The sequence below is a fragment of the Sorex araneus genome, chromosome 3 (assembly GCF_027595985.1).
Source record: "Sorex araneus isolate mSorAra2 chromosome 3, mSorAra2.pri, whole genome shotgun sequence".
NCBI classification, from domain to species: domain Eukaryota; kingdom Metazoa; phylum Chordata; class Mammalia; order Eulipotyphla; family Soricidae; genus Sorex; species Sorex araneus.
The window spans coordinates 94,646,830-94,665,114 of record NC_073304.1 but is presented as its reverse complement, the minus strand read 5'-3'; the positions used below and the strand labels follow the sequence as shown (position 1 = coordinate 94,665,114).

At 39.1% G+C, this 18,285-nt stretch overlaps 1 protein-coding gene across 1 annotated transcript in view; it reads left to right on the top strand.

Annotated features, from left to right (window-relative positions):
• Positions 1-18,285, top strand: part of ATP8B4 (ATPase phospholipid transporting 8B4 (putative)) — a 185,983-nt gene that overhangs the window by 12,346 nt on the left and 155,352 nt on the right. The window contains exon 4 of the mRNA XM_055132113.1: positions 1,485-1,546. Within this exon, the coding sequence (XP_054988088.1) occupies positions 1,485-1,546 (62 nt within the window). The remainder of the gene's footprint in view (positions 1-1,484; positions 1,547-18,285) is intronic.

Sequence of the window (18,285 nt, the reverse complement as noted above, 5' to 3'; positions counted from 1 at the left end):
TTCTGTTCTGCAAGGATGACCTATTCACCACACTGTCAGAAGTCATATGTTACCACATAGATTAGCTTTCCTCTGGCTCAGTTCAGAGTGGACAAAGAAGGGGTGTATATATGGAAATGCAACTGGAGAATATCCAATATCCTTGTCAAATTAGACACTGAGCTTACATAATCTTTCCATTTCTATTGTTCTGTTGTTGGGGAGAAGTTTGTAAGCCAATGATGGTCTCACTTAATATACCATTTTGCCAATATTATAAATAAATATTCTTTTTATATTGAAATGTGCTAAATGTTTTTATTATTCTTATTTTCTTGGTGTTGTCCATTAGATTACACCTGGCAATCAATACAATTATGTGCTCACAACAAAATTATTGTGTGGCAGAAAAAAAATATTGGATTGGTTTGGGAGGGATGTTGAGAAGGAAAGAACTGACTGAAACATTTTATCAACTAGTATATTGATGCAGTATTTTGAAATTCTTTTTTTTTCTTTTTTGGGTAACACCCGGTGATGCACAGGGATTACTCCTGGCTCTGCACTCAGGAGACTGTATGGGATGCTGGGAATTGAAGGAATCAATTCCTTCAATTGTGCAAGGCAAATGCCCTACCTGTTGTGCTATCGCTCCAGCCCCCAATTTTGAAATTCTTAAAGGAAAAATTGATCTTGATGATTATAATTGATATGAAATAAATAACAGTTTTGTGTCTTCTGATTTTACCCCTGTTCAACAGTTCCTTTTTAGGCTGAAGTGTTGCCTTATCTCTATGTTACCCTGTTTTTATCTGATCTTGACCATTCATGTGGGGAATTTAGTCTAACCGGCTGCTAATTTACAAGTTTTATGGAGGTCTTATAAGATTTTCATTTTTCTAAACAATATAACATGTTTACATGACTGGAATAGACAAGAAGAAATAACATCACTTGGGCATAAGAATACAAATCTACACCAAATGTGTTTCAGTATTTTGATTTTTGTTTTAAATGCTCAGTATTTCATAAGATTACTGTTAACAATTAGAATTTCTGGAGTATAAAAATACATGTTACAAGTAACTTATTGACGTCAAAGAAATTCATAAAAAAGAATGAATGATGTTCCAATAAATTATTGAGCACATATGTGAGAGAAATGGACCCCCCCATTTTTTGCTGAAGAGATCAAAGTCAATGTATGGCATAAAAAAATAAACAACAAAAAAACCCAAACTGAGCTTCAGAGTATAGAGCACTGTTGACTTCTCAGAACCAAATTGGAAGAGTGTATGTCTAGACTTGTGACATCCAGAGAAGTTTAGAGAGAGATGTCTTGATTCAGATTTAGAACATATGGATCTGGAGTCAAAGTCAGCATGAGCCATTCCCATTTTAACTGGCAAACATGGCATCTAAGCAGATGAATTCAAAGTATTTTTAGTGTTCCTATTTGTGGAGACAGTATGAATTAATTTTTTTATATACTCTTTGATTTACAGTTTCGCCACAAGAGTGACAATCAAGTGAATAATCGGCAGTCTGAAGTCCTCACGGGCAGCATGTAAGCCATCCATTCTCAGCTTAGGTTTTCAAGATTTTCAGTAGCCCTTAGCTATTCTCAATTATTGGTGACTTTGTCTTTTAATTCACTGTTTCTTTCACTCTTACTGATATTAAAAATAGAATTTAAATCCATTTTATCTTCACGGCTCTTTTAATTGCCTAGGAAAATACTGTTCTTTCATCTAAACTATTTCTTCATATCTTTTTGATGTTTGTTTTGTGGAATACAGACACATCATAGTGATTTTTGATAAGGCATTTGCCTTGCACGGGCCAACCCGGGTTCGATTCCTCTGTCCCTCTCAAAGAGCCCGGCAAGCCACAGAAAGTATCCCGCCTGCATGGTAGAGCCTGGCAAGCTCCCCGTGGCGTATTCAATATGCCCAAAACAGTAACAACAAGTCTCACAATGGAGACGTTACTAGTGCCCGCTCGAGCAAATCGATGAACAGGACAACAGTGCTCCAATGCTCCAGATATAACACCACTTAGAATTGGCATAAATACAATGCCTATAGTTTATGTATTTAATTAAATTACCCTTGAATAAAGAAATATTTATGGCATAGTTCTTAAATAGGAAGTACATTAAAATATATATATTTAGACACAAAACCCAGTAAAAATATCTGCAGGAAATGTAGCAAAGCAAACCTTCATTCCTTAAGTTTTTACTTTCTCTTGGCCTCTTTTTGGCTAACATTAACATGTGGCAAAGAAAATTTATAGCAATATACTTAAATCTGCTTGCCAGTCAACTGGTCAATGTTTTTGAATCATTTCACACACTGAGTTTTGTGTGATGAATATAATTTTTAAGTAGAAAATTATAAAAATGAATATGTCACATAAGATGAAAAGTTTCATGAGATAATAAATAAGCAAGAGGGGTTGGATAGCCTATTTTATAACTGGTAAGATTAAAGCTGTGAATCTCATTCAAAACAAAAATCCTGACTGAGTGCCAAAGCAGTGAATTCATATAATTTTTGTTTGTTTGTTTGGGGACCACAGCCAGCCAAGCTCAGGGTTACTCTGGGTTTTATGCTCAGGAATAACTTTTGGCAGTGTTTGGGGAGCCTACGGGATGCCAGCTTAAGAACCTGGGTCGGCTATGCATGCAAGACAAATGCCCTACCCACTATACTATCTCTCTGGCCTTACATAGTTTTTTTTTCTTTTTTTTATCACCATGTTTATTCCCCAAAGACACTTTGAATCACTTACTCTCTTCCTTCAACTCTCCTTACAAGTTTTCTTTCTCTTATGGCACTATATTTTCTTTCAGTTATTATATTTCAAATGATTATTTCATTTCTTTTGGCCATCTCAAGGTCCCGTAACTTCTGTATGACATTTAAGTCACAAAATGTGCCTTCCACACTAAAACACTTGTTTTTAGGTGCTTGATAAACTTAATTGAGCGTCCTTCACTCTTACATATCGTCTGTCTTTAAAAAATTATACCTATATAAACTAGAGAAAGTGTACGTTGACTCAAAGTACTAAGTATGTAATCATATTAGGTCTCAGCTGACTTGAAGAATTATTGCAAAAATCAGTAATATTTATTTTCACTATTAATAGTAAAATGTGATTGGAGATCCTGCGCGGGAAGGGTGATGCATGCTGAAAGTAGACTAGAGACTGAACACAATGGCCACTCAATACCCCTATCGCAAACCACAGCACCCAAAAGGAGAGAGGGAACAAAATGGAATACCCTGGCCTTATATCGTTTTTCCACAAAATCAGTATTATAGAAAATGCTGTTTGGTGCCAGAAAGATAGTACTGTGCTTTCCTTACATGTATCTGACGCAGGTTATGGTCCCCTGAGCCTTCCAGGAGTGATTACTGAACGCAGATGGAGGAGTAAGTCCTGAGCACTGCTGGATATGGTCCCAAGACAAAAACAGACAAAAACATAAAATCCAAACAAACAAACAAAAAGAAAACGGCGTTAAGTATACAGTGAGGAAGAAGGTCTGACTTAAAACCATAATAATAGAGAACAGAGTATCTGAAAATTTGATTCTGGGAATACATGGATTAACCATAAAGATGCCTTTGATTCCTGACTTAATTTCCAGTGTTAGCAGATTTTGAGTGGGTTTAATAATATTGAGTTTAAAAGCCTAGGTTTTTCCCTCTAAGAGACTGAAACATAGGTTTAATTCTGATCCTAAATAATTCTGTGATCTCAGGAAAGTTATCACAACATAACTTTTTGTAAATTAATGTGGTTGGGGGTATCTTTGAACCACACTGCTTCATGTCTTGACTTTCTCAAGTCTCGTAGTCCGGCCTGAGTATTATTAGATCTGACATTAGCATGATTTGGCTAATTCCCCAAAGAACACTTGATAGTCAACCCCACTTATTTGACCTTTTATGTCATTTAATATCACTTAAGTTACCAGTTTAAAATTTGGGGTACAATGCCCAAAAGGAGAGGGAGAAGGGAGAGAGAGAGAGACAGAGACAGAGACAGAGAGACAGAGACAGAGAGATAGACAGAAAGAGACAAAGAGAGGAGAGACAGAGACAGAGACAGAGACAGAGAAGAACAGTGCTTGCCACAGAGGCAGGCTGGGGGGTGTGGTGATGGGAGGGAACTTGGGGACACCCAGTGCTAGGAAATGTACACTGGTAGAGGGATGGGTGTTGAAATACTGTATGATTGAAATCTAATCATGAAAAACTTTGTAAGGGTCTATCTTACAGTAATTCAATAAAAAGTAAAATAAAAAATAAACAAACAACCCCCCCCCCCAATTTGAGGCAATATCTGGGCAGTGATAGATACTGAGACATTGACCCGAAGGCCATGGGATTAACCTAGTGACATATTCAGAAACTCTGTGACTTGTGTTTTCCACAAATACATGCTATTACTGCTGCTTCTATTATTATTATTATTATTATTATTATTGTTTCTGGGACCATTTTCAGGTGCTAAGGGGTTAGTCCTGGCCCAGTGCTCAGGTTTTAGTTCTGGTAATATTAAAAAAACTTGTGGTACCAGGGATCAAACCTGGACCTCCTGTATGCAAAGCATGCACTCCAGCCAGTGAGCTATTTCTCTGGCCCCTCTTCATCATTATTATTTGAAGTAGCATTAGTGCTATTTTCTTATCTCTTCCTGTAGCCTTAGGTTGCTTCCTTATGAGAAAACACCTGTTTATAATTCAACAGGAACAATGTTTGAACTGCACTGTGGCTGATCCTGTGAAGTTGAAGAAAGAAGTACAGATCAGAGACAACAGGGTATTTTTAGGATTTGGTGAAAATCTCAAACAATATTTTTCATTTGTAAGATGGAAAAATTCTGTCAACTTCTCTATGGCAGGGGTTATTTCTCTTGAGCGCATCTATGTCCTTTGAGTCTAGCACAGTTGTCTACTCAGTCTTCAAAAAGCAGTGACAAGTATCCTTTCTGAGAGATAAATCTGCAGAGTGATGGATCAATCACTTGTGTAGTGGCCCATCACTAGCCAGTTGCTGTAGCTGGTCACTGTATAGTGTACTCAGGCAAGAGACTAACATTTCTACTTATGGATTTTGAGAAGTTATATAAAGTAAATGGACTCATATTTGTGACAGTTTCAAGGCTTTGAATCCTTCTTTAAAGCTGGTGATTTTGGAGGATGCTCTTGGGAATCTGTCCAGACCCCCACTCTCTTCCTGTTTCATTCTTGCTCCTGTGTGCATTGTTTCAGGACTTGCCCACCCCTGAATCCCACTTCTTCAGAGCACTTCTTTTGGTTTGCCGGCCTCTGTGTCCCAGCTGCTGCAGGGATACGAAAGGGTAGCACTGTACCGTAGCACTGTCATCCTGTTGTTCATCGATTTGCTCGAGCGGGCACCAGTAACGTCTCCATTGTGAGACTTGTTGTTAATGGTTTTGGCAGATTGAACACACCACGGGAAGCTTGCCAGGCTCTGCTATGCGGGTGGGATACTCTCGGTAGTTTGCCAGGCTCTCTAAGAGGGACGGAGGAATTGAACCTGGGTCGGCCGTGTGCAAGGCAAGCGCCCAGCCTGCTGTGCTATCGCTCCAGTATAAAAGGTAGCAGCCCTGAATGCAGCTGGGAAGACTCTGAGGTGTAATTTGCATCTCTGAGAATACTTTGAGATCATGCTGAGGATGATATTTTTTGCTTGCAATTATGCTTCGGGTGACTTCTTTCTTTCTTTATCTGATTTCCTGTCTCACTTCCAAGTTTCTTCCCAAGTCCTTCCCATAAAGAACAGTGGGAATGTAAATCCTCTTCTCATAATCTGCTTCTAGGAAGGGAACATAGAGGATGTGGGACAGTGATTGATAAACACTCAATCCTGTGACATCTTTAGTGGAAAATCTAGGAAAGTGTTTGCAAGTCTGTCCTTGGCACCTGTGGGTCATGGTCCTGGGGAAAAAGAAAAAGTCTAGAGGGGACAAAAGGGAGTCGAGGTGTTGTTGATAGTGGTTGGTTGTCACAACGGACTGTATGGCTAGGTTCTGTAGCTTCCCTTGCATTCTTGTACAGAAAGTTTTGAACTTGGGAACTTCGGATTAGTTGGGAGTCATCCGTAACTTGTCTTGAGGGGTGGGGAACCTGGGCCGCCTTAGAGAGGATTGAAAAGAAAGGCATAGGATGGAAGCACCAGGAAACCTGGGGCCATGAAACCCATCAGTATTTGATTTGGGGCAGTTGATTTTTCCTTCTGGGCTTTGGAATTTCCCATCTGCATTTAAAGGTGAGGAAGGTATCCAGCCAGCTTCAGACTCAGCTTGATCACTGAGCAACTTCTTTGTGTGAGTGCCTGTGCTCTCTCATTCAATGCTCAGAAAGCTTTCAGGTTCCAGGAGTAAAATGCCTGATGAAGAGATCAAGGCCCAGAAAGGGAGTGCAGAGATCCACAGCAAATGAGAGCCTTAATTAGACTTCCACTCACTCTTGCGGTGTCTCCATGAGTCGTGTAGACTCTGTGGCCAGATCATGTTCTTAATTATTTGTTTTGTATTGGAAGGGTTCAGTGTACAAGCCTATAAATGTAAGCATATTTATCACGGTATCACACTGTATCACTGTCATCCCATTGCTCATCAATTTGCTCGAGTGGGCACCAGTAATGTCTCCATTATGAGACTTGTTACTGTTTTTGGCATATCGAATACGCCATGGGTAGCTTGGGTAGCTTGCTAGGCTCTGCCATGGGGGCGGGATACTCTTATCCTGGAGAGCCTGGAGACCTTGTCAGGCTCTCCAAGAGCGATGGAGGAATTGAACCTGGGTTGGCTGCATGCATGGTAAATGCCCTACCTACTGTGCTATTGTTCCAGCCCAAGCATATTTATAGAACAAATAAACATATGATTTATTGTGCTCTATGTAAGTAAATATACCCATGTCTTCAGAGCTTGGATCTGCGTTCTTAGAACTTTCATTCTATATCACACAAGATGTGATGCCAAACCTTGTAATAATTAGATATTAGATAAGATTAATACATTATTAATTAATTATTAATAATAATCAACTTTCCTTTTAAATTTTCTGTTTTGGGTTTGGTTACTCATATTCCTTTCAAATAAGGACCAAGCTTCTGCATCTGCAATTTGTTGTCATATGTGAACATGCTTAAGAAATAGCATCTCCGCAAGCTACCGAGAGTATCCTGCCCACGCAGCAGAGCCTGGCAAGCTCCCCGTGGGGTAGTCGATATGCTAAAAACAGTAACAACGAGTCTCACAATGGAGACATTACTGGTGCCCGCTCAAGCAAATCGATGAACAATGGGACGACAGTGCTACAGTGCTACACAATTAAAATTTTAATATTTTCTATTCATTAGGTTAAAGAAAATATATCATTAAACTTAAATATACATGTTTCTATTTATTTTTTATTAAGACACTGTGATTTACAAGCCGTTCATAGTAGAATTGTTTCAGGCATGATGTTCCAACACCAATTCTACCACCAATACACGCTTCCTCCCAGGGTGCCTGAAATCACCCAGCCTGTCCACACATAACAAAATTACTTCACATTATATGCTCCGACAAAACTTAAAGAAATGGCAAATGGAATTAACAGAAAATAAATCAACAAAGTCAATTTTTAGTGATTGACTTCTATATTATTTTAACCTTTGTAGCACTGTACTCTAGCACTGTTGTCCCCTTGTTCATTGATTTGCTCGAGCGGGCACCAGTAATGTCTCCATTGTGAGACTTGTTGTTACTGTTTTTGGCATATCGAACATGCCACGGGTAGCTTGCCAGGCTCTGCCGTGTGGGCGGGATACTCTCAGTAGCTTGCTGGGCTCTCCGAGAGGGACAAAGGCATCAAACCAGGTTGGCCACGTGCAAGGCAAATGCCCTACCTGCTGTGCTATTGCTTCAGTCCTTTTAACCTTTAAATATAAAGAAATTAAAATTATTTAATCCAATGTAGTAGGCTGCCTATTCTCTTTTACATAACTAAGTTGTCAATTCTGGCATCTAAAATATATATCATTAAATTTGTAAATCTACCTTTTTTAAAAAGAACATTTTTTGAATATGCTTAAGAAAATTAATGATCAATTATGTGACTCACCTTTGTGACTGGCATTCTATGTCTATTGGACAATATGGCTTTATGTAAAAACCTTTAGTTACCTGTGAGAGCACTGAGCATAGAATAAACTGAATTATTCTTTGGGCCTGGCTTGATTTAGTCCAGGAATCTCAGTTCCCTCTTGGAGACTGCCAAAGTTGTGGTTTGTGTCTCCATTAACAAGTAGAGTTAGCATTGTTTCTTCTTAAGATTTTTAATTCTCTAACATTTCTGGGATAACACTTTTGCAGAAGGACAGTCTGAATTCAGATGCTCCCAGTCAAATTGTTTCTCTAAGCTCTTGGGCTCTAAATTGCTCTGGACCATCAGCTTTGTATGAAAAGATTCCAGTTTGGACTTTCTGAGCATCAATATACTTTACTGAGCTCTCTCAAGTTCTTTCATAGGACAGCAGTCTTAGTTAACATTTTTTTTTTCTTGGAAACTATTTGTGGGAAAAAATTGTTTTTTTTTTCTTTAATTTTTTTTTTTTTTAAAATGAATCACCATCGGTACAGTTACAGTCTTACAAACTTTTGTGTTTACATTTCAGTCATACAATGATTGAGCATCTATCCCTCCACCAGTGCCCATTCTCCACCACCAATGTTCCCAGTATCCCTCCCAGCACCCCCACCCCATCCTCCATCCCACCTCGCCTCTGTGGCAGGGCGTTCCCTTTTGCTCTCTCTTTTTGGGTGTTGTGGTTTGCAATAGAGGTATTGAGTGGCAATCATATTTGGTCTATAGTCTACTTTCAGCTCCATCTCCTATCCCGAGTGGGCCCTCCAAGCACCCTTTACTTGGTGGTCCCTTCTCCATCTGAGCTGCCTTTTCCCCCAGCATGTGAGGCCAGTTTCTAAGCCCTGGAACAATCTCCTGGTATTCATCTCTACTATTCTTGGGTGTAAGTCTCCCATTCTGTTACTTTATATTCCATAGATGAGTGTGATCTTTCTATGTCTGTCTCTGTCTTTCTGACTCATTTCACTTAACATAATACTTTCCATGTTGATCCACTTATATGCAAATTTCACGACTTCATCTTTTCTAACAGCTGCATAGTATTCCATTGTGTAGATGTACCAAAGTTTCTTTAACCAGTCATCTGTTCTTGGGCACTTCGGTTTTTTCCAGGTTCTGGCTATTGTAAACAGTGCTGCAATGCACATAAAAGTGCAGATGTCATTTCTATTATACTTTTTTTGCCTCTCCAGCATATATCTCCAGAAGTGGTATTGCTGGGTCAAATGGGAGCTCAATTTCTAATTTTTTGAGAAGTGTCCATTCTGTTTTCCAAAAAGGCTGAACCACTCAGCATCCCCACCAGCAGTGAAGGAGAATCCCTTTTGCCCCATATCCATGCCAACACCAGTTGTTTTTGTTTTTTTGGATGTGTGCCAGTCTCTGTGGTGTGAGATATCTCATTGTTGTTTTGATCTGCATATCCCTGATGATTAGTGATGAAGTGCATTTTTCATGTGCCTTTTGGCCATTTGGATTTCTTCTTGGAGAAAGTTTCTGTTCATTTCATCTCCCCATTTTCTGATGGGGTTGGATGTTTTCTTCTTGTAGAGTTCAACCAGTGCCTTATTTTTTTTTAATTTTTTATTTTTTTATTGAATCAACATGAAGAAAATTACATAGTTTTCAGGTTTAAGTCTCAGTCACACAATTATCAAACCCCCATCCCTTCACCAGTGCCCATGTTCCATCACCAAGAACCCCAGTATACCCCCTCCCACTTCCCCTTGTGTGGCTAATGATTTTCACTTTATTCTGTCTATACTTTGAACACATTCAATATTTCAACAGAAAACTCACTATTATTATTTGGAATTTCCCCCCAACAATCAAACCTGCTGAAAGGCATCATCTAATAGTTTGTTTTCCATTGCTGAGAATGAAGAATATATGAGCAGCTATCGCGGCTGCACAGTTTTGGATTTCTGACATTTTAGTAATTGAGTCTAGAGAGATTTCTGCCAGAAGTCACCGAAAGAAAAGGCCGAGAGAGAAAAACCTTTCCCCTCCTGGGCGGCATTGGGGTTGTAGCTCAGTTCACAGTCTAGATGCATTTCTGTAAGAAGCCGCTGGGTGCCAAAAGTGGTTAGTAGGCCTCTGGGATCATAGTCTTTTAGGAGCAGAGGAGCCGTTTCATGTGTGGCCACTCCGGATCTCGTCTGGGTGGAGAGCGTGCCGGTAACACCCTCCTTCCCGAGGTCTCCTGAGCGTCATGTCACTGCAAACTAGTACCTCTGGGTAGTGGGCCCTAGAAGATGGTGGTCACCATGTGGGTGCTGTCACTGCTGCCGCTGCTGCAGAAAGATAAGGCCGAGAGAGAAAAACCTTTCCCCTCCTGGGGCGGCATGGGGTTGTAACTCAGTTCACAGTCTAGATGCATTTCTGTAAGAAACTGCTGGGTGCTAAAAGTGTCAACCAGTGTCTTGTATATCCTTGATATCAACCCTTTACCAGATGGGTATTGGGTGAATATCCTTTCAAAATGGGGTTTTCTTATATTGCAGCAGAATCTTGTTTCTGTCCGAGTCCTGCCTGATATTTTTAGATTGGCACACTTATATGGACAAACACACTGTTTTAACAAAAGAGAAACAAAATTTTCCCTTTGTTCAATCAACTTGTACCAGATTGATTGAGGGATGACTCCTATTGGATATTAGGATTGAAAAAGTTGTATCTTATTTTTTTGTTAGTATATAATATTTTCCCCAATGTCAAGCTAGCAAAGTTTTCATTAAGAGAAATTTAGAAAAAAAGAAGAAAGTATCATCCACATTTTCATTAAGAATTATGTGTGTTAATATTTTTAATATTTCTTTTCCATGAAGGTTTCTTTTAAAAAAATTTTGAGATGTAATGATGTACAATAGAACTCATGCTATTATTTTAAGCTTACAAAGCTGGTGTACTACATACATCCACTACTAGAGTATAAAAATCCCTTCATCACGGTCTCTTCTCATCACTATTATTCTCTCTTGCTTAGTAGACTTAATTCAGATGGTAGAATCTCAGGATTTATTCAATTAACCATTGTCTATTCCCTTGTTTTATTTTTATATATTAGGCATATAAATGAGAGCATCTGGTATTTGTCTTCTCCTTCTGACTCTTTGCTAAGCACTTTGCTCTCTAGTTTTATCCAAGCTGCAACAAACTGCAAGATCTCATCTTTATTTATAGCTGAGTAATATTCCATTGTGTAAACCACAACTTTTTCATCCACTGATTGGTTGTTGATTCTCCAGTAGTTTCCAGGTCTTGTAAACAGTTCTGCAGTGAACGTAACTCTGCATACATTGTTCTGAATCAATGTTTATGTGTTTTGGGGTAGATGCCAAGGAGTGGAATTATTGGGTTATATGGGAGTTATATTCTTAATATTTTTGAGAAGTCTTCATATTGTTTTCTATAACGTCAAGATTTCTTATAATTATGTATAAAGATATGTATATATAGATATTTATTTATACTCCACATCATATCATAAAAAATTTTCAAATGCCTTTAATGCACATAATTTTGCTTGCTTGTTTTTTGGGAGGCTATACCCAGTGCTCAAGACTTACTCCTGGTTCTCTGCTCAGGCATCACTCTTGGTGGGGTGTGAAGGACAACATGTGGTGACCTGGGATGGAACCCTGGTCAGCTGAATGTAAGGCAAGCACCTTACCCGGTATACTTTGCTCCAACCCTTATACACACAGTTTACTCTACATACACTGCATACCATTCCACTGAGTATGCATCTCTTAATTTACCTATTCATTTTACTATTGCTTGAAATAGTTTACCTTTATAGTGTCTTGATCTTTCTAAATTGACAGAATAACTATATTCTATAAGACACTTTTTCATGACTGTCACTGTCACTGTCATCTTGTTGCTCATCGATTTGCTCAAGCGGGCACCAGTAATGTCTCCATCGTGAGACCTGTTCTTACTGTTTTTTGGCATATCGAATACACCACAGGGAGCTTGCCAGGCTCTGCTGTGTGGGCAAGATACTCTCGGTAGCTTGCCGGGCTCTCCGAGAGGGGCGGAAGAATTGAACTCGGGTCAGCTGTGTGCAAGGCAAACGCCCTACCCGCTGTGCTATCGCTCCAGCCCTTTTCATGACATATTTATAAATATCACCTAGAATGGTTATGAGTTCATTATAATTGTCCTATCTTATCTCTAAGGAATATGTCCCAATATCCCCAAGTTGATGCCTGAAATTATGGGTAATCATACCAAAACCTATGGATACTCTGTCTTTTCCTTTACTTATCATATCTCTGATTAAGTTTAATCTATAAATCAGGCTCAATAAGAGATAAAAATAATAACTTAATTATAATAACAATAACCTATAAGAATAATAACAATAGGCTATAAAATATATAGTTGTTCTCTTGTTCTCCAAAAATATTCGGGCTGAGCATCACCATACCTAGTGGTGCTCAGAGATTACTCCTATCTCTGTGCTAAGGGATCACTTCTGGTAGCGTTTGGGGGACCAAATATATTGTCAGGGATTGGGCTGAAATGTCTGTATTAGAGGCAAACACCTTAACCCCTGCACTAAGTTGCTAGTCCCTAAAAATATCATATGGTATATAGTATTTTTGAACTGTAGTTGACCATGGAAAATAAAACAACGGATAAAGGGAGATTATCTTTATGTGAAGTAATTAGAATTTGAAGCATTACAATTCAATCCACCGACAGCAGCCTTTATTGGAGTATCCAGGATGTAATGTGAGCAAGACCAGATTATATATGATTGAACCCTTGGAGTTCCCATCAACACACGGCTTCATGTTCTCTTAATCATAACAACACATAAAAACAACTTTTAGATGTTCTACTTTAAAAACATGTTTCAATGACATGTAAATTCCAAATACTGATAATTCAAAACAGTTTGAATGTAAGTTGTATATTAAAATTTCCTGCTTTGTAGCACTTGGTGTTAAGTTAGCACATCAGTTCTGGTCTGCAGAGTTGTTAGAGTAACTGAGCAGTGATGCAGAAGTGTGGCTAGCATACCCTTCAGGAAGCCACGGACAAGTTATTCTCATCTTTTGTGTCCTTCCAAAGTGGGAGAATGTATGTAGACCAATGGTCAAGAGACCATTTGTTATTAAATTCTTGGAAATAGCACAGCCACAGTGGGTTGGGCGTTTTCCTTGCACATGGCCGACCCAGGTTTGATTCTTCCGTTCCCTCTGGGAGAGCCCGGCAAGCTACCGAGAGTATCCCGCCCGCATGGCAGAGCCTGGCAAGCTATCCATGGTGTATTGGATATGCCAAAAACTATAACAAGTCTCACAATGGAGACGTTACTGGTGCCTGCTCGAGCAAATCTATGCAAAACAGGGTGACAGTACTACAGTGCTACCCAGGAGAGAAGGAATTCTTTTCATGTACTGCATTGCCCTCTGCTGGCTTTGATCCAAAACACCAGTCTTGTGTAAGAGTGGCTATTATTCCAATTAAATATACGTTTATTTTTTTGGAGCAACAAGAAATTACCAAATATCACGGAACTGAATGCATATGAAGTTGACACAAGTTTAGTATGTTTGTGGGAAAGTGGGACTGGAATGATCTGGAATTTTGTTGCGGGGAATAGGTGCACCCCTCACTGAGCTACCTCATTTTCATCAGTTTATAAGTGGGGTGGAGACTTCTATGACAGATCACTGATTTCTTTCTCTGTTATTTAAAAAAAATATTACCCGCCTATCCAAATACCATACTTTGCAATGGTACCAGTGAACCTAGGGGACTGCTCCTTAGGGTACATATGAAACAGCCTGTACATTCACAGGGAAAATTGGAGGTAAAAAATGTCACGTTTCTTTTTAAAAGTAATGTTAACAAGATAGGCTAATGTGGCCTTACAAGCAAGCTTATGGGAGGAGTCCTGATTCTTTTTGAACTCAATGGTCTAGCAATTAATTTAAATTTTCACTCACACTGCTAACATACAGTAAAAGTGTTTCAAGAATAGTTTCACCCTCAATAAATTAACTTCAGTTTCTTAAGTCTTGGCTTGATCATTTCTTGGGCAGTTTATGTGTGTCAGCTTCGCAGATGGGAGGTTCCCTTTGCCAGGGGGGCTGCTTTCTGAATGTGAGCTGTGACATTGTTCCAGTTTGCATAAATGATTTTCCATTGTAATCAACTATTATATTGCATGAATACAATTTTTCAAGTGTTGAATTTCTAAATGCTGACTATTTCCCCAAATGAAGTGCATCTTGGAATAACAGGAAATCATAACACGTTCAAAACCCTGCACATGGAATTTTCAGTGGCAGTTCCTAATTTCTTTTTAAAATTTATGTAATCCAGATGTTAGTTGCTCACCTTTTCTCTTCCTAAAGAGCTTCAAGACCCACCTCTGCAATGGAAAGCTCTCCTTCACCCTCCTGCCTCCCCTCCTCCCCAAGGTTGAGCTAGTGACGAATTTTGAATGGGATGTAAATGAGGATGTTTGTAGCAGCAATATGAAGCTTCTCTTGAGACAAGTTTCTTCCCCCAATCCTCTTTCTCTGCTGTTGGCCTTTTAACACCCCCGTGCAGTGCCCAGTGCCTTTGGTTCAGTCTTCTTTCTTCAGTATCAGAGAATGGACTCTGATAATGGCAATATTTATTTCCCTTTCATTACTCAAAGAAGTTGATTCTTTCTTAACTCTGAACTCAAATCCATCACAGTTACTCACCAAAATAGCAGACTTTTCTGTAGGTAGAACTTATTTATGCTGACACGGAAGTCAAATCTATTATCTATGTAATCTATTATCAGGATCTATGTAACATTGAAACCAAACCTACCTTTCTTTCTTTCTTTCTTTCTTTCTTTCTTTCTTTCTTTCTTTCTTTCTTTCTTTCTTTCTTTCTTCTTTCTTTCTTTCTTTCTTTCTTTCTTTCTTTCTTTCTTTCTTTCTTTCTTTCTTTCTTTCTTTCTTTCTTTCTTTCTTTCTCTCTCTCTCTCTTTCTTTCTTCCTTCATTCCTCTCTTCTCTCTCTCCTCTTTTTCTTTCTCCCTCCCTCCGTCCCTCCCTCCCTCCCTTCCTCTCTTCCTCCCTCCCTCTCTCCCTCCCTCTTCCCTCCCTCCCTTCCTTCCTTCCTTCCTTCCTTCCTTCCTTCCTTCCTTCCTTCCTTCCTTCCTTCCTTCCTTCCTTCCTTCCTTCCTTCCTCTCCTCCCCTCCCTCCCTCCCTCCCTCCCTCTCTCTCTCTCTCTCTCCTCTTCTCTTCTCTCTTTCTTTCTTTCTTTCTTTCTTTCTTTCTTTCTTTCTTTCTTTCTTTCTTTCTTTCTTTCTTTCTTTCTTTCTTTCTTTCTTTCTTTCTTTCTTTCTTTCTTCTCCTTTTTTCTCTTTTTCTTCCTCTCTTATGCTCTAGTTTGCTCTGGGTGTCAACATATGCAAGGGGAACAACGTTTTAAGGACACTGTAATGGCATGGATTAATGTTAGCATTCCCCTACCATTCATTCAATTCACAATTATACAATACTTCTCTGCACTTGATCTTAGCCAAAAGGCCGAGAAGCGATATACAATACTTCTCTGTAACTATGTGCACACTTACAGACATTTCTCAGTCTTAGATACTAAAGATATAGTGATTATTAAGATTGATGTTTCTTTGAGATGGAATCCAGGAAAAGAGATGGACATATAGAAAGATCATCATTTGACAACATTCAGTATCAACAAAATAAAACAAGGAAGTGCTCTGGAAATATCCACACCGCAGACTTTGGGATCTTAAAAATGCATCTTTGTAAAACTCAAAGGAATTGGCTCCTAAACAAAAATTATTTGAAGATGGGAGGAAGGGCAAGACCCTAGAAATAAGGAATGAAATCTAGGTCTTTGATTCCAGAGAGAGGCTAAGAACTTGCTGGATGAAAAACCCTAACGGGTAGAATATTGTATTAGTCTCTCCTGTGCTTCCAACTTGGTGCTCTGGATCAGTTGTCTCTGCCATATGTATTAATACACAAGCTATGCTTCACATGACTATTAGAGGGCATAGTAGTGAGACCTGCCGTTGTCTTCCCAGCAGGGCATGAGGGTGCTGGGTGTATCCTCTTCCTCCTCCTCCTGCTCCCTCTCCTGCTTCTCTTCCTCCTCCTCCTGCTTCTCCTCTTGCTTCTTCTCCTCTTCCTTTTTTCATGGTCACACCTGGCTGTGCTCAGGACTTACTCCAGGGTCTGCACACAGGGATCACTCCTGGAAGGATTTGCGAAAACATATGCAGTGCTGGAAATCAAACCTGGGTCAGCTGCATGCAAAGTCAGTGCTTTAACCCTTGTATTACCTCTCTGGCCTTACTAATCATTTTCCAATTTTTCTTTTTCCAACCAGAAGAGTCATTTTCAAATGAATTCTGATAGGACAGATGCATAAGACAGATATAGGTCTTGATGCTCAGGCTGAAAGTAGGGTGGTGCACTAATGTAGGTGCCCTTAGCTGCCCTGTTACTCCAAGGATAGTCTTTGAGGAGTCTCCAGAAACTTCACTCAACCATCTTGTGCTCTTATAAATGAGATCCAAAGACTTACTAAATCCAGGTCATGTGGGGTGAGAATTAACTAATCAGATCTTTTGAATCACCTCATGGAGTGCCTATGTACTCTGAAGTTTAGGTTCCACTGGTCAGATCACTGAAGGTATCTCCCAGGCCTTAAATAATACAAGTTTATGACCTTCTTCAATATGATAATAATCATAAGGTGTCAAAGAAGGGAAATTGGTGACTTCACAGGATAAAAACATTAGACCAAAAATGAGAGGTTGAAAGTGTAACTGACAACTATGATGACAACAAAGTAACAGTAATAATGATGATGGTGGTGACGGTGGAGGAGGAAAATAAGATAAAATAGATTAATTTACAAACTGGGTTTGAGGAGGAAGAAAAGAACTCTAATCCTAGGCTCTTTTCAGCATGAAGATATTATATTCCAGTTGGAGGCAAAAAATAGTGCTGAGAAAATTCACAACATGAGGTTTCCAGAATTAATGCCTTGCCCAGATATTTCTATAAATCATGCTTGTGTCTTAATACTAAGAGACAATATTAAGACAGTGTATTTTAATGCTAATACTGCAATACTAAGTCATAATGATCTCCTAAATTTTTCCCTAATTTTCTTTTTTTTAGATTAGCATAATTTTATTTCACTATTCAAATTTATAAGCTGAAAATTGATTTTGTTTCAATTACTGTGTCCTCCCTGGATTTTATAAGTTGTCTTTTAAATCTATGCTTGAGTTGAAATTTGATGCTGTTCATTCTTTTTTTTCTTTAAATAAATTTTTATTTTTATTTTTTTGAGATATTATATATTTACTTTATTAAAAAAAATTTTTTTTATTGAGTCACCATGTGGAAAGTTACAAAGTTTTCAGGTTTAAATCTCAGTTATACAATGCTCGAATACCCATCCCTTCACCAGTGCACATATTCCACCACCAAGAATCCCAGTATAGCTCCACCCTGCACCCCCACACCCCTAGCCCCCCCACGACCCTAGCCCCCCCCCGCCCCCCGCCTGTACAAAAACAACCGGTGTTGGCGTGGATGCGGGGAGAAAGGGACTCTTCTTCACTGCTGGTGGGAATGCCGACTGGTTCAGCCCTTTTGGAAAACAATATGGACGATTCTCAAAAAATTAGAAATTGAGCTTCCATTTGACCCAGCAATACCACTCCTGGGAATATATCCCGGAGAGGCAAAACGGAATAGTAGAGATGGCATCTGTATTTCTATGTTCATTGCAGCACTGTTTACAATAGCCACAATCTGGAAAAAACCAGAGTGCCCCAAAACAGATGACTGGTTAAAGAAACTCTGGTACATCTGCACAATGAAATACTATGTAGCCGTCAGAAAACATGAAGTCATGAAATTTGCATATAAATGGATCAACATGGAAAGTATCATGTTGAGTGAAATGAGTCAGAAAGAAAGAGACAGACATAGAAAGATTGCACTCATATGTGGAATATAATGTAACTGAGAAGTACAAGTTGGCAATGATGCAACTTCTGGCAGATATCTCTCTGGATTTAGTTACTAAAATACTAAAATGCAGAAACCCAAAACCGAGAGGTCGCTAAA